We start from the raw sequence: 16152 nt of genomic DNA, 5'->3' as shown, positions 1-16152 counted from the left end.
AGACACCAGCTAAACCCACAGTTCATAGACCAAGCTCCCTCCAGCATCCTGCCTGGCTCTGGTTCTTCAGGATTCCGCAAGAACCCTAGCCCATTGCCCTGCTCCCTTGTTTAAAAGGTAAGGCGGGTTGGAGAAATAGCTCAGTTAGTAAAGTGGTTGTCTTGCAAACATGATGACCTAAGTTCAAGCCCTAGGACTCACATAAAAAGACAGGCATGGCCGGGCGGTGGTGGCGCACGCCTTTAACCCCAGCACTCAGGAGGCAGAGGCAGGCGGATCTCTGTGAGTTCGAGACTAGCCTGGTCTACAAGAGCTAGTTCCAGGACTGCCTCCAAAACTACAGAGAAACCCTGTCTCGAAAAACCAAAAAAAAAAAAAAAAAAAAAAAAGGCATGGTGGAATACTTGTAATTACTTGTAATTGTAATTCTAGCACTGCTAGGGCTAAGACAGAGGATCCCCGTCAGCCTGGCCTGTCAGACCAATGACAGACTCACTCTCAAAATGCAGGATGGAGAAGATGGGCCAGTGCTTAAAGGGTTAAGTAAGCAAGAGGGCTGGAGTTCAGGGTCTCAGAACCCATGTAACTGTTGGCTGGGCACTGCAGCTCCCCGTATTTCCAGCCTTAGCATGTAGACCTGGGGGACCCCCAGAGCAAGTCAGCAGGTGAGATAGGTGAGCCCTGGGTTTGATTAAGATCCTGCCTCAGAATAAGGTGGAGAGAGACAGACAACTCTGGCCTCCACGCATATGCCACACACAATGATAAGACAGGACAAGGTCTTCAAAAACCAGCAAAAGGGAAACTTGAAGTTGTATCCCTCTGGGGAACAGCCTTGCAGAACCAGGAGCAGCCACTATGGGGAGCCCTGACGGGGCCTCAGTAGGCTGACCCTAGGGCCAGGCCAAGTCTGACAGCCAGGCACTGGCCAATGGAATGTGAATGCCACAGGGTGACCCCAGAGTCCGTCCTATTGGGTGTGGCACAGTCCTGACAGGCACATGCCCCACCCCTAGCTGTAGTTCTGTGCCCACCTATACAGATATATCATCAGGGCCACCCCTCCTTGGCCCAACACACATGTGGCTGGGGAGTGTGGAGTTATTCTCAGCCCAGCATGGGGGTGGATCTGCCTCTAAAGCCCCACCTCCCACCCCCTCAGCACCTGCTGCCTGGGCTGGGAAGAACACACATGGGCCTAGTACACCAACTGGCCTAGCAGGTGTGAAGCCCTGGGTTCCACTCCGGGCACTACAAAACAAAAACAGAAGCTCTGAGAAGAAATCATACAATTCCATAAAAACAGCCTAATGTCTTATTCCTACCTCCTCTCCGAGCAACATCAAGAGTAAATCCCGAGGCTTGGGGAGATGGCTCCGTAGGTAAAGTGTTTGCCTTACAAACATAAAGACCTGTCAACCAACCCTCTCCCCAAAAACTATATGGCATTGTAGTACATGCCAGTAATCCCAGTATGGGGGAGGAAGAACGGGGAGGTCTGTGGAGCTCACTAACCAGTCAGCTTAGCTGGATCAGAGGGCTCCAAGCCAGTGAGAAATTCTGTCTCAAAATCACAGTACCTGAGAAGTGACACCTAAGGTTGACCTTTGACCTACACATGCATACATGCACACACATGTGAAAACACACAGGCGTGCGCACACATACGACAGAATAAATAAACTATGGAACTCATGTTTCACTGACAACTTTCCATAGTTCCTCCCTAGAAGGGAATAACCACTGGCGTGGTGGTCATGTCTGTAGTCCCCTCACTCAGGAGGCTCAGGTGGGAGGACCATGAGTTCAAGGCTAACCTGGGCTGCACAGTCAGACCGCTGCTGTTCCTGTGCTGGCAAAGAACACGGCTTTGAGAGCACGGCAAAGAGGAAACTGAAGAGAGGTTGGAGAGGCCAGGGAAGCCATTGTCCTCCTACGTCCAGATGCACGCGTCAAGGAAAGTTTGGGAGGGAGCGGCTCTGACAGCTTGTGTGGTTTTATCAAGGCCAACACAAGGCTCCACACTCCGGGTCCTAATGACCACAGCAGAAAGAGCAAAAAGGCTCAGAGAGCTTGAGCACTGCCTGGCTTGCTGCCCAGCGTGAACAGCACTGCAAACTCAACAGCCTTGCATGATTCCTGCCTGGCACCCTGAACACCACTGGGCTCAACACTTAAGGGGACCACCAGCTCAGAGAGACAAAGTGAGAAGCAAGAAAGCAGCCAGACGATGGTCACTACACTGCAGCCTTGGGCATGTCACCTCAGTTCCTCTCCACTGGAGCAGACACGTCCATCTATGACTTCAGAACTCTAGCAGACCCGGCCAAGAGCTGGGTCCCACCATCTGTTACTAGTGGAAGGGCTGAGAGGTGAGCCCAGGGAGGGCAGCACAGAGTCCCCAGCATCTGGCTCTAGAACGCCAAGCCAAGCCTCACGCACCCTCTTATCAGACAGCCCCTCTCCCTAGCTGGCCCTGCCCACAAGACTGCTGTCTAAATTCAACAACTGCCAATCCCAAGAATGGGCCCAAGCAGGGGACAGGAGAAAAGGGTGAGGCTGGGAGTGGATAGAGCAACCCCACAGATTCCACAGGCTGGAACTTAACCAAGAGTTGGCATGGCTGTGTGGCCTGAGGGCTGGCCCCTGCGAAAGCTGACTTACTTCCTCCTCCCCCACTGAGTCTCAGGCCCCACCATCTGGATCCTGAGCTGGGCCTGGATTGAGCATAAAGGCCAAGCGCTCCAGCGGAGACCACAGAGTAGTCTCACACACACACATTAGTCGAAGGTATACCATGCACCCTGTAAAAGGCTGACCTGACCTTCGGTGCCCTGGACTAACAAACGGTGACAGCTCAGCTCTGCCGTGGAGGATAGTCCAGCTCCACAAGCATTGTTCTCAATGTCAAAGGGATAGGAAGTAGGGTCTGCCCTTCAGCTGAGGACAAGAGTCAGCCTACACTGCTGAAATTGACCCTTAAGCCTCCTGGCGGTCACTAATGACTCACAATGTCCCCAATCTTTTCCTTCGTGGAGGTGGTGTATACCTTGACCTAGCTGTTACTACCATCTTGGGGATCAGGTCAGCTTTATTCATATACAGTCCTGAACCTCTGAGGACCTTTAGGCATAAGGATACCCAGGGCTTAGTCCCTCTGGCCCACTTCTGAAGTCAACTGAAGATCCAGGGTCGTGGAGAAATTCCTGACACAGTGAAGGGTCCACTCACTTTCTCTAGGGTGCCAGCCTCCCAGGTCCCTCCCAACCTCCCAAACACAGACCAGGGCCTCAGTAACAAAGGCAGCTCACATAGGTGTTCATCGGAAAAGAGAGGAGCTCTGGCATTTGCTCTAGGGTAGACACCTCCCCTCACCCACCCTCTCACTCCCTGGATTCAAGAGGAGGCCAGCAGAAGGTGGGCGAAGACAGGACTGGGGAGATGGCTCAGCAGGAGACGGTGTAAGGACCTGGGTTCAAATTCCTAACTCCAGCACTGGGTGGGTGGCAGGGGGAGAAACAGGAGGGATGAACGCTTGGACTTGCTGACTGCTGGCCCAGCTCAAGTTCAAAGACCTCACTTCAAAGGAATAAAGCTGAGAATGGCACATAAGGACACCCAATGTCCTCCCTCTGAGCCCAATGTTCACACTCCACCCCCCAACACACACACACACAGTGGGCAAAACCAACCTGGGCTCAGAATGAGGTCCAGGATCAAGGGAATCCCAGGACTTCCCTGAGCAGACAAGGGGAGGAAGAAGGAATCTGCTCCGTGCTCCTGTCTGACTCCTCCACCTACAGCCCCAACCTGGAGCCGCAGTTCAGTTTCTAGAAACTTGACATAAGCACAGAGGAAATACAAAGGCCACAGTGGAGCAGAGAAGGGGGACACTGTGGGGTGGGGGAACAGGTTCTCCACACACACACACTTAGAAGGAAAGCGGGCTCAGAGAGCAAGCACATCCTTGGCCAGAGGACAAACCCCCTCTCCTCTCTCAAAGTCCTCTAACTTATCCCTAAGATGCTACTACGTTTTCTCCTTCCCTTTTATCCCATCCAGCTTCAACTCTCCTCTTCTCTACCATCCCAAGTCAGAGCCCCATCCACCCATCATACATGCCTGAACACTCAGTCAGTCCCAAGGAGTGTGCAACATGGAGCAAGACAGCTCATGCCACCTTGAACTAAGAAACAGGGAAAACACAGCAGGCTAGAAGCATAGAAATGGGGTCCACTGAAGACCTCTGGGTATCAGGCCAGTGCCCAGGGCTCAATGGTAAGGCCCCTGCTTGCCAGAGCTCAGGCATCTTGGCAGAAGTCCCAGGAGAGCGTGAACTTAGAAAAACGTCCAAAGAAAGAAGCTGCAGCTGTTGGAAAGGGGCTGAACCGGCCGAGGCTGTCCTGTCACCCTATCCCCCTTCCGGCCCTGAAGCCCCAGCAAAGCTCCTCCAACCACAGACAGCCATGGAAATCTCCACCTCCTCACCAGCCAACAACTACCCCATCCTCCTCCACACAACAGAATTCAGGATCATCATCTCCCACCCTGCAGCCTCACCTATAGCCAGGCATGCCCACAGCTGGCAGGACCCAAGAATGAGGGACAGTCCCTTCTGGGCAGTAGCTAAAGAGGGTGAGTGGGCCCTGACATTCCTACTCACCAGATCCACTGGTGTCACCCCATCTTCATACACCCCTGCCCCTCCCCACCCCCTCCTCAGGCCCTGAAGAAGACATAAGCGCAACCAAACATCACAAAGCCAATACAGGAAGCTTTTCACTAGCCCCACCTGGCCCAGGTCCTTAGGCCTCTCGGAAATAGCTGATTTCTACTCTGGCCAAAGTTACTGCCCCTGGAAATATATAGCGTACTTCCTCGTCCCAACTGGCCTGAAATCCCCATGCCCGGAGCAAGTAAGACACCAAAACAGTGAATGTTTGGTTGAGCAACCAAAAGTTGGAGAGACGGAATAGTTCCGGCTACACCTGAGGAAGAAAACTTAAGGGCTTTACCCAGGAGGCCAGGAACACAGGTCAGCGGGTGAGGTGTCATGCCCCAAAACTCACATAAAAGAGCCAAGATGTTGGTAGCATGCACACGCGATCCCAGTTCTGGGAGGAGGAGTCTGGCAGATCCCTGGGGCTCAACAGCCAGCCAGCATGACTTACTGGGCAAGTTCCAAACCATGAGAGACCCTATCTCAAAAGACCAAGGGGAGAGAGAGCCAGGAAGATGGGTCACTGGCTAAGGGCAATAGTCAATTGGGCCTGACGATGAATATAAAAAGCCTGACGTCGTAGTGTGTATTGTAATCCCAGCACATCGACAGAGAGAGAGAGGGTCAGAGCATGGTCTGGAAGTGCATGAAGTATGCAGGGCAGCAGCAGACACAAGAGGCCCATCCTCAACAAAGTGGAAGGTGGGAACCAACTCCCTAAAACTGTCTTCACACATGCTCCCTGACACAAATCTACACTCACACACACATTCGAGATTAATTCATTGACTTAAAAGTTGATTTAAAAAAATAAGATCGGCAGAGTGCTGAGGACCAACACACACACACACACACACACACACACACACACACACGCAAGAAGCAGGAGTCAGACCCAGTCTGAGGCAAAGCCACAGTTACTTCCCCCACCCGGTCTCCATTTATCTTTTCTCGGCCTCGGGTGTTATCCCCCCAGCTGCATTAACTCCCCATCTCAAACAGGCCTTGAAAACTCTACTTTCACGACTGCCAGAAACATGTCCCCACAGCCCTGCCTGCCACCTTGCCCTGGACCTCAGCTCAGGTCTACCTCTTCTGGGAAGCCTTCCCCGATCACCCAGGCCTGTGGGGGCACCGTGTGAGAGGCAGGCAGGTCCACGGGGACGGCAGTCATCCCTTTCTGACCTATACTGGTCAGGTGCTCGGTGAGAGAAATAACCTCAGCCCGAGAGAGCCGCAGTCTCCCCAGAGTCTAATTCAGGTCAGACATGCTGCACACAAAATGAGGAGCCCGCAGGGGTGGCCCTGACATGGTGCCAGGGTGGCTCCAGAAGGAGCGGAGCCTGCAGTGGTATAGAAGGTCTAGGATTTGCAGCAGCTCTGACAGGGGAAAATACCTCCCTGGCCAGTCTGTAGTAGCTGCTGTCTGTGGCCACCCACTCACTCCCATGATGACCTGAGGCTCAGCTTAGTGCAGGGCCCTCACTGCAGTGGAAAGACAATGCCGCCAGGCACCCTTCCAAAGGACACCAGAGACACAAATGCCCTTTCCCGGGGCTACCCAGAGATAGTCTGGGGCTCCCCCTCAAGCCCCATGATATGTCCCCAATCCATCTATTGTGGCACTTGGGACAGGGAATGGGACAAAGGTGCAGGGCCTGGAAGAAGAAGAAAAAAGTCTAAGGACCATGTCTAAGGGTGGAGGCTCACCAGCTGTAGCAAGTCACACTGCCCCACCCCTTGGGCCACACAACCCGGTACCTCTGTCACTTGTAAGTTTGCTCATATAGAGCATTGCTCTACTGAAAGCCAAGGGCCTATTTGTCATCTGACCTAACAACAGGCAGCCCCCACCCCAACACACACACACACACACACACACACACACACACAGAGAGAGAGAGAGAGAGAGAGAGAGAGAGAGAGAGAGGAGAGAGAGAGAGAGAGAGAGAGAGAGAGTCCTGAACAGCCACAAGAGCAATTTCACCAGGCAGCAAATCTGCAGCCACTGGAGATTTCAGTGAGTCTTACTCCACCGCATGCCTGAGCTATTTACTCACCCATCTTACCACGCAGAAAGGGAGGCCTAGATTGCCCCAGCGTGGCAGAGCAGGGTGGGACCAGCAACCTCCAGTCTAACCCTAGCCCCGTCCTGCAGCAAGCATCCCTGGTCTCCACTATGAAGCACAGTCATCTTCCAGGCCCGTCAGTCGACAGCCCTGTCTCCTGATGTCAGAAGTCATGTGTCCTTCTGCAATAAGGACACTGGTCTTCCCACTGTACAGCCACAGATTCAACAAACTGAATAGCAAAAACATTTCAAAGGACAGAATGGTGTCTGAACACACACAGATGGTTTGTTGTTTGCCTGTTTGTTTGATTTTTCGCTGTTGTGTCCTGAGCAACATGTGATATGGCATGTGCTCACGCCGACTTGGGCATTATAAACCATCTAGAGACAGCTAGCAGCGTGTAGGAAGGTGTGCATAGTTTCTATGCAAACACTACATTAAGTTACGTAGCAGGCGTGACCACTGAAGGATCTGGATATCTGCAAGGTAGGTATCCTGAAATCAGTTTTCTAAGGCGCTTTAGCGGTGATTTCAAGCTTAGAATACCTGCTGTGTGCTGAGCTGGAGGCCTGGACACCATGAGGAGGAGGTAGTGCCCTGCCATTGAGAACAGAGACATGGGGCTGCTCTCCAGGCTGCACACTGAGAAAAGATTTCAACAGCATAGCTATTTCCTCCTGGGAACTTTCCAAATACCTAGTATCCCTATCATTTTATAAAAGAGATGTAGCAATGATGGAAACTAAAGTATATAGTATATAATTCAGAATAGAAAGTGCTTCTGCCCCAGGCGGTGGTGGTGCACACCTTTAATCCCAGCACTTAGAAGGCAGAGGCAGGCAGATCTCTGTGATTTCGAGGCCAGCCATGTCTACAGAGCAAGTTCCAGGACAGCTAAGGCTGTAACACAGAGAAACCCTGTCTCGAAAAACAAAACAAAGAACAACAGCAAAAAAAAGTAAGAAAGACAGACGGAAGGAAGGAAGGAAGGAAGGAAGGAAGGAAGGAAGGAAAGAAGGAAGGAAAGAAAGAAAGGAAGGAAGGAAGAAAAGATGTTTCTGAACAAAGAAATGACCCAGTGGGTAAATGCAAACACAAGGACTAGAGTTCAGATCCCAAGCTCCATGTAAACCATGTAAAACCCCGGCACAGCAGTGGGCACTTGTAACTCCAGCACTGCTGGAGGCAAATCCAGGGGCCTCACTGACAGCAAGATCCAGGCTCAATGAGACGTCTTGTCCCAAAACATAAGGTTCTCTGGCCTCCAAGTGGACACACACACACACACACACATGCACGCACATGCATGCACATGCACATGAACATGCTCACGCTCGGTCTACTCTGTCCTCAATTGTGAGACTTAACTGTCATCTCAGTCTTGCTCTGGAAACCCAGTCCTTCCATCACCTAGACTACTTTCTTTTTAAAATAAATGTTACTCTGTATTTGTTTATCTATTCATGTGTATCCACATGTGCATGTACACATATGTCCCACAGCATACATGTGGAAGTTCCCTCTCTTCTTCCTCCTCAGGGATCGGGGACAGAGCTCTGGTGGTCAGGCTGATGACAAGTGCCTTTTTATTTCCCAAGCTACCTTGCCAGCCTCTTAGTTTCTTCACTGGGTAAGACTCACAAGACTGCAGCAAAGATGGCAAGGCACAGGTATGCTGTAACCCACAGCTCTTACTATTAACTTGACGGGTGATGAAGCTTCCCTTGGGCGGGAATAGCAGCCCTTTCTCTTCTCCATTCCCCAAACCCTGCTTCTTAATAGCCTGTGCAGAATCCTTGTTAGGAGGTGGCAGTCTGTTGCCGAGGGCTTTAGAGACCTGTGTGTCAGGCTTTCCCTCAAGGAACCCCTTCTATGGTATTAGAGCAATGAGAGATGAAATCAACCCTACTGGTAGTTCCTGGGCCTCACCTGGCCTAGCAGCGCCCATGCAGATTTCCACTTCAGCTTCCCAGGCGGTAGGTATCATTCCCAGTTTTCAGAGGGGAAGACTGAGGTCAGAGAGATTGTTGTGATTTGCCCAAGGATAGGAACATATGATGTGGGTGTGGGGAGGTGACTCAGCCCCAGTTCACGAGGCCTATGACCTTCTACTGCAACATCGCTTGTATGGAATCTTGGAGGTGTAACCCTTCAGACCAAGCCACCTTTGACACCTTTGGTAGCATTCATAGGTATCTCTCCCATGCTACCCAAAGTGTACTCTGAACAGGCACCATCACCCACCCGTCCCAGCATAAACACCCACTGCAGGCTACATATTTGCCCTGGCCTGCCCCGCTATGGTGCAAAATTTCTAGGATTAGCGTACTTTGCTTTTCTTTGCATTTTTTCAGACCCAGTGGAAGCATGCCAAAGAGGAAAATAAAACATAGCAGACATCCAACAGGAAGTCCCTCACTACTAGACACCACCTCTTACCTGGAGACCAGATTCTTCCCCTAGCCTTCCCCATCAAGGCAGACATCCGCGTCTGTAGTCACACCCAGCTAAAACCTAGCCAGAGGCAGAGGTCTCCATACAAGGAACATGCTCCTGCTTGTGGCCACTGTGTGGTGACCATGTCGCCAGCGAGGACACCAGCTCCACAGGGTATGGCTTTGATCCCCACTTCCTCAATGTTCAGAACACACTGCATGCTACATATTGTGTAGAAGAATAAGTATGAGAATCCATCACCACTCCACCAATGCCAAGAAGCAGAAGACTAGAGAAGGGGGCCCAGGTTTATCTGTAGGAACTGAGTTAACTCGAAAATAGTCTGATTGTTAAGTCCAAGCCTTCTGTGTGCAAGACTGCCCCTGTACATACCACTTACATTTGTGTGCACTGCACACATAAACAGGCACACAGTACATGTGCATCACACACACACACACACACACACACACAGTGAGGAGTTGTTATCCTAAGCTCTGACAGGCCAAGGGCTCAGGAGGGATTAGCTGTATACCGAGGCCTGTAATAGACACTCCCAGGGACTGATCTGAGTAGTGGGCCTTGTAGGGAAAGACGGCTTCCCAGAGGTTCTGTGGTTATCAGTCTGCCTGCCTCGCTGGTACTTCACGAGCATGTGCTGTGTGGCAGGCATCTGTCGCATGCTTTCTGCTCCTCACAACACGCCTGTGAAAAGCAGCATCATTATCTCCAGCTTATCCAGTAAGTTGGCCGGGGTCTCCAGAAGGACCTGCCACCTGACTACGGTCCTGCAGCCGGTCAGGGGGACCCAGAGGCCCCACGCGCGACCCACGGTGGTGTGCAGGATGGAAGATGGACCTCAAGGGGTAAAAGCTCTATGAGGCACGTCCCTGGCTCACAGCAAGAGTCGGGGACTGGAGCATTCTCAGCACTGTTCCAGCCTCACGGCTTGGAAAGAACTTACCCGAGGCCACCCAGTGCAGAAGCCAGGGAAGGAAGGTGACAAGGGAACGTCGGAAGATGATCTGTGAGAAAGTGGCAGAAACTGGCTCTGCCTCAGCTGCTGTGAGAATCCCTGGGATACACTGATTTATTTTACCCCGGCACGCATCACTTAATTAAATCTGGCCCGAGGCTTTCACCCAGCCACCCCTCTCCTCCAAGGAACTGAAATTCTCACCATCCTCACTGGCCCTCCGTACCTGGCCCATACCGGTACCCTAGGCATTCCAGCAGGCTCCCCTTCTGTACCCCCCCCCACCCCGTGCAGTCGCAATTGCCTGGCTTCCACTTGCCACAGTCACTGTACTGCTGAGGCCACCAGGTCTGGGGGAGGGGGAAGTTCAGGAAGATCCCAAGGACCTGCTCACTGCCCTCCCACACCTTCCTGAGACCACTGTTTCCAGAGCATCCCCCGTGACTCTGTCCCCCAGCACCCAACACCCCCTCCGGGATGCAGGCTCCTGCGGGGAAGATAAACCATTTACATAAAGAATTTTCAGGAAATCTGATCTAGGCAGGAAGGTTCAGCAGAGCCTGTCTAAGCTCAAGGAGAGAGGCCCAAGGCAGAGAGTTCTAGAAAGAGAGAAAAGGACATGATGGGGCATGGGAGTGGGGACTGAGAACGGGCCTTCAACTCTCCAGGGCAGAGGGAAGCACAGCAATAGAAAAAAAGAGCTGTAGAGGATGCCTTGCATGGAAGACAGCTGTTTAGGCTGGGACCTCAGACTGGGGAAAGCCTGTGTAAGTAAAATCAGTGGCCCAGATGACCTCAGTTGCAAGGGCTCTGTGATTCTAGCAGGCAGTCCGGTCTATGCAGCAAAAGCACATCCTGTTAAAGGGGACCTATGCACCTGCTCCTCCAGGTAGCCTAGCTACTCTTTAGGTCACTACCAGAAGCTTGATGTTCCAGCCCAGCTCGCACTATGGAACCTGATGTGCCTACCACAACGGGAGACCTTGGCCACGCACAGGAACACAGTGCAGTCCACTGCCCTGAGTCAGGGTGGCCTAACAGCAACATGGCGCAGTCTACCACCACGTGTCCAGGTCCTATAAATAACCATGGCTGCCCCTTTGCTGAGCATCTGTTCCACATGCCAGAGATGTGCGGTGCACTGACAGCCCCAGACTTCCCACTCCCACTGGTGCTCCCCACCCTCTCGCTTGCACCTCTCCAACCACGCTCAGGGACAGCCACAGCCATCAAGGAAGCATTCCCGCCAAACTCTGGGCTCAACCACTGACCCAATTCAGGGAGAACAAGGCCCAGCCTCCCTTACACACTCTTCCCTGAGGACTCCTAGGCCATGGGCTTGGGCAGGCAAGATTCCACCCCCCCCCCCAACCCCAGCTGTCCTTTTCCCCAACTACCCCATCCCCCAATGGGCCCAGCCCGCCAACCTCTAATCCTCTTGTCATCTGACCCAGCCTCCACCCTAAAATGGCTTTGCCCAGTCACCCTTCTGAGGCCCAAAAATGGACACAGTCATTTATAGAGGGTCAGCTAAGCCAAATGCAATGGGAAGATGACCTCATGAAGCCCATGGGTCTGGGCTCCAGGCACACACACTCACTACCGACACAGCAGCAGTGCAGGAGTAAGCACCACGGAGGCCTGAGCCCTATGCTTCCTGCCTGATGCAGCATGCGGGGACTCAGCCTAGGACAGGGCGCCCCGGCAAGTGTGCAGGCAGGAGAGTAGAAAAGAATACAACCGGCTCGCTCCCAGGTCAGGGCCAGTCGGGGCTTCAAGACCAAGCACCCAAGGATCCACATTCATTCATGAACATCCACCAAACACTCACCAGAGCCGAGAGACACAAGGGGGTCACAAGCACAACTCTGCCCAGGGCAGTGAATCAAAGAACAGCAACCCGAGACCCGTGAGGGGCCACAGAGGAGAGCTGGTCCTGTGACCCCCTCACAGGAAGGAACCCATGACACTAGAGGGCACACTGCACTGTCACTCTCTGAGTCTCCATAGCTGTTAGGGTTGAGAAGTTAAGAAAATGAGAACCAATAGGACCTTATTTCTGTGCAAATAGACTGTAGGCTTTCTTTCTCTTTTTTCCTCTGTGTATGCCCTTGTATGTAAAGGCCAGAGCTCAACATCGGGTCTCTTCCTCAATTGCTCCACCTTATTTTTTGAGAGAGAATCTCTCGTTGAACCTGGAGCTTGCTGATCTAAGCAACCTGGCTGACTGGCAAGTCCCAGAGATCCTCCTGTCTCCACCTCCCCAGTACTGGGCCTACAAACTCACAACACTCCTGCGCCCAGTTATGTACACGGGTTCTGGGGATCAAACTCAGATCCTCGTGTTTGTTCAGCAAACACTTATCCACTTGAGCTATCTCCCTTTCCACCTGCCATCCTTGCTCAGAAAACACCCTTCTATGACAACAAAAAATAAAAATTTCCCTGTGGCTAGTTTATTTGACCAAGAAAGGCAGGCCCAGTGTCAGGACTGCTTGTAAGATCTCATTTGCAGTGGGCATTTGAATATATTATGGGTAACCACCAGAAGATTTTGGGGAGGCATCCAGTCAGTATACCCAAGCTGTGATAAATGCAGGTTCCAAGCGTCAGGATGATAAGTAGAAGAGGACAGTATCTAGGTAATACACAGGGTTTCCTGAAGCAGAGTCTGTAGGGCCAAGGAGGGAGAGAATGGGAAACAGGCTACTGTCTCAGGATACCTGTCAGACTGTCTTGGCTTCCCCTGGGCAATGGTCCCTAACTAATGCCCATGGAGCACAGAGCAGCCGTGGCAAGAGGCAAGTGCAGACCCATGAAGCCCAGGCTCAGACAAGGCCAGTTGCTGGCTAGAGGCATGGTCCATACCCAACCAGCTGTCAGCCAACTGCCCAAATCCTCTTTGCCGGCACTGAAAAGAGAGATGGCAGCGATACAGGACCAACTACAAGAAAGGAACAGCGCCTACACTTACAGCCCCCAAGGCTAGAAAAATGCACCTGGGCAAAGGTGGACACCAGCAGGCAACAGCGAGGAGCAGGAGCCGCATGAAGTTGGTCTTCATGTAGTGGGGGCAGGGAACTTGTCTCAGCTTACTCCCTATGTTTCCATTCATTTCCTTTAGGAGTGGGAAACAGGCTCCAGGCACCTTAAATGAATTACTAGGTCACTGGGAGCCAGGGTGGCTGTATCTGTCTAATGCTCCAGCCACCAGCAGACTATGGGGGGGGGGGGGGGGGCCTCTAATCCCTCTCTCTGCCTTTTCCTCCTGGATGGGGTAAGGCGCTCTAGCCAGATCTGGAGATTAGCAAGAGCTTCTCCATACTCAAACAGTTCACCCCCCTCCTTAGCTAGTAACCACAAGGATGAGGAGGAGGGCTCTAAAGAAGCTCTCCCCCCCCCCCATCATATCACGTGGCTGCATCCTTGGGGAGCTCACAGCTCTCAGCTGCAAAAGTCATTGTTTATAAACAGCCCCAAGACTGGCAGAAGAAGGCAAGCCTGTCCCTGTCCCCACCAGGCCCCGGCCCAGCTAGAGCCATAGGGGGCTATCCCTAGCAGAAACACAGATTGTACAATCTCAGATTTCAGAGTCGGAATTGGCAGGGGAAGTGGCGTCAGCAGCTGGCGTGATCCAATTCAATAAGCCAGGGATGGCTAGGGGTAAAAGGCAGGCCAGCGAAGGACCCCCGCCCCCAACCCCCGCATTTCCTGCACAGTCAGGGTGTCCCAGGAAGCCCTGATCCCATCCCCTGCAAAAACCCCAGAGTACTCTCAGACAACAGGAATAGGGTTTCCTGTGGCGCCCTCCACACCCCTCTTCTGGGCCACCCGTTTAGTCTGGAGGTCCCACCATCACTCTCTCTCCAGCGGCTGGAACCGCCAAAGCCCTGCTGGAGCGAGGGGTGCAGAGCCGTCTGCAATCCGGCGGGTCTGGGCGGGACCTTCTAGGCCTCAGGCACCTCCTGGAAGGAGAAAAGCAATCCCTCCTTCAGGGACTAAGGTAGAGAGGCCGTAGGAAGGAGAGGGCAGTGGGCGCCCGCACAGGGCAGTGGGCGCCCGCACTAGCCAGCTGGGAAAGTATAGCCTTAAAGTCCGGGACGTGTACAGCCCTAGGGGCGGCGAGACGGCGAGACAGGCTCCCTCCCCCATGCAAGCCCCGCCTGGATTGCCCGCGTGGGTCTAGAGAGCTGGGGGTCACCTCCCAGCCTCCGACCCTTGGACTCCAGGGTAGGATGAGAGTGGACCCCGCGTCTGAGAAGCAAACCAGAGCATGGGCCTCCACTCCTCTGCAGAGGAGCCGCGAAGGTGTAAACCTGTGGGGGAAGGGGGAGACAGGCTGGACAGCTGCGCCCTCCCCTGCCGGAGCCCGTGTGGGGAGAAGGGGACACCTTAACTGCAGGGAGACCAAGCCCGGGGACTCCTCGGCCACGACCATCCGGAAGTGACCAGCTCGATCCCAGGGGTAGGAGTGAGAGGTGTGGCAGATTTACCGGTCGCTCACCTTCTCCTGCGCTCGGGTCAGCTTCTTCTGCACGTTGCTGGCGATCTTCCCCGCCGTCACCCCCTTGCTCCCCATCTCTGCCATCGCGGCGCCTGCCTCGCCCGTAGCGGGCGCGGATAATGGCGCGGGGAGGCGGTGCGCGCCGCACTCGCAGCCTCCAGCCCCGGCGCTCCACCAGCCTGGGCTCTGGCTCCACGCCGCGCACTAGAACAGCTCAGGGGACTGACGGAGACGGAGCGTGCGCGAGGAGAGCGAGTGAGCGACGCGGGGATCCAGAGAGGGAGGGACCCACGGGGGAAGGGAGGGGGCGGGGAGAAGGGACTAACCGCGGGCGGGTCAGCGCCCCCAGCCCGCCCCCTCTGGACACGACACTGCCTTTTAAAGGGCCATTCTGGAATCCAGATTCCCCACTCGCTGAAGGAGGGAGCCTCGAGGGCGGGCGCTGGGGGCTGCGAGACAGGGACTCCCCGGACGGACGTGCTGGCGACTTCGTCTAGGGGTGGGAACCACCTACGCTGTCCTTAGTTCAGCGCCACCGCGATCCTCCTCCCAAGGAGGTACCTCCTGCAACCCTAGAAAGGTAACTAGGTGAAGGAGCTGGGTGCTTCCTAAATTCAACGATAATGTGCAGGGATGGATGCCTGTGTGACCCTGGAATCCCTGAGTCGCCAGAGGCTGGGAAAATGCCCTTCCAGGGATTTCCCTCCTGCTGGAAGCCCGGCGTCTGCCTCCTCCTGCACCCTAGGGCACGTCTCTCTGTCCCTTTCTCTATACCTACTCCAATGTCATCCAAGCACTTAGTTTTTTCCAGTCTGCCTTTAACTATCATCCTAACGAACCTTAACTGTATACTTAATGTGCGCCTGGCATTGTGCTGAGTGATTTGGTAAACATTATCTTACCCAGTCACCAAACAGTGAGGGAGAGGCTCCAATTTATTACCATTTTACAAATGATACACCAAGAGGGTAACTGCATCCTAGGCTTTGCCACAACGCATGGGGGCGGGAAGAAGGGGTTGCTTAATCCTGTAATAGGGAAATGATTAAGGGTCATTCAGTATTCGTGAAGATAAGCTTATCCAATGACACGTACTACTTAGTCACTAGTGAGGGAGGGGCTTGCAACAACTTCTGGGGAACACCAAAATTTCTGGGATACTCAAGTCTTTTAGGCAAAAAGACATTTGGGGAAGCAGAAACTGGCTGGCTGTTATCTAGCCTACTTACTTGGGGAGTTAGGGACCAATCAGAGACCCTGTGTCAAAAGGACTGCTCGAGCTGTCCTCTGGCCTCATGTGAACACCACACACACACAGGCTCATGCGCACAAATACACATGACAGAGTGTTTCCATATAACTGATACCTATTCCCCTACATACTTTAAACCATTTCTGATGACTCATTATGTCTAATAAATGCAAATAGTGTGTCAATAACTGT

The 16152-nt window shown here is 53.3% G+C and overlaps 1 protein-coding gene across 3 annotated transcripts in view; it reads right to left on the bottom strand.

The window, feature by feature from the left end:
- Nucleotides 1-14986, bottom strand: part of Bin1 (bridging integrator 1) — a 55294-nt gene extending 40308 nt beyond the window's left edge. For all 3 annotated transcript variants that reach the window (XM_038330830.2, XM_038330827.2, XM_038330829.2), the window contains exon 1: nt 14709-14986. In XM_038330830.2, the coding sequence (XP_038186758.1) occupies nt 14709-14792 (84 nt within the window). In that variant the 5' untranslated portion in view covers nt 14793-14986. The remainder of the gene's footprint in view (nt 1-14708) is intronic.
- Nucleotides 14987-16152: the final 1166 nt, after the last annotated feature.

The sequence above is a fragment of the Arvicola amphibius genome, chromosome 5 (assembly GCF_903992535.2).
Source record: "Arvicola amphibius chromosome 5, mArvAmp1.2, whole genome shotgun sequence".
NCBI lineage: Eukaryota > Metazoa > Chordata > Mammalia > Rodentia > Cricetidae > Arvicola > Arvicola amphibius.
This window is presented reverse-complemented; position numbering and strand designations above follow the sequence as displayed.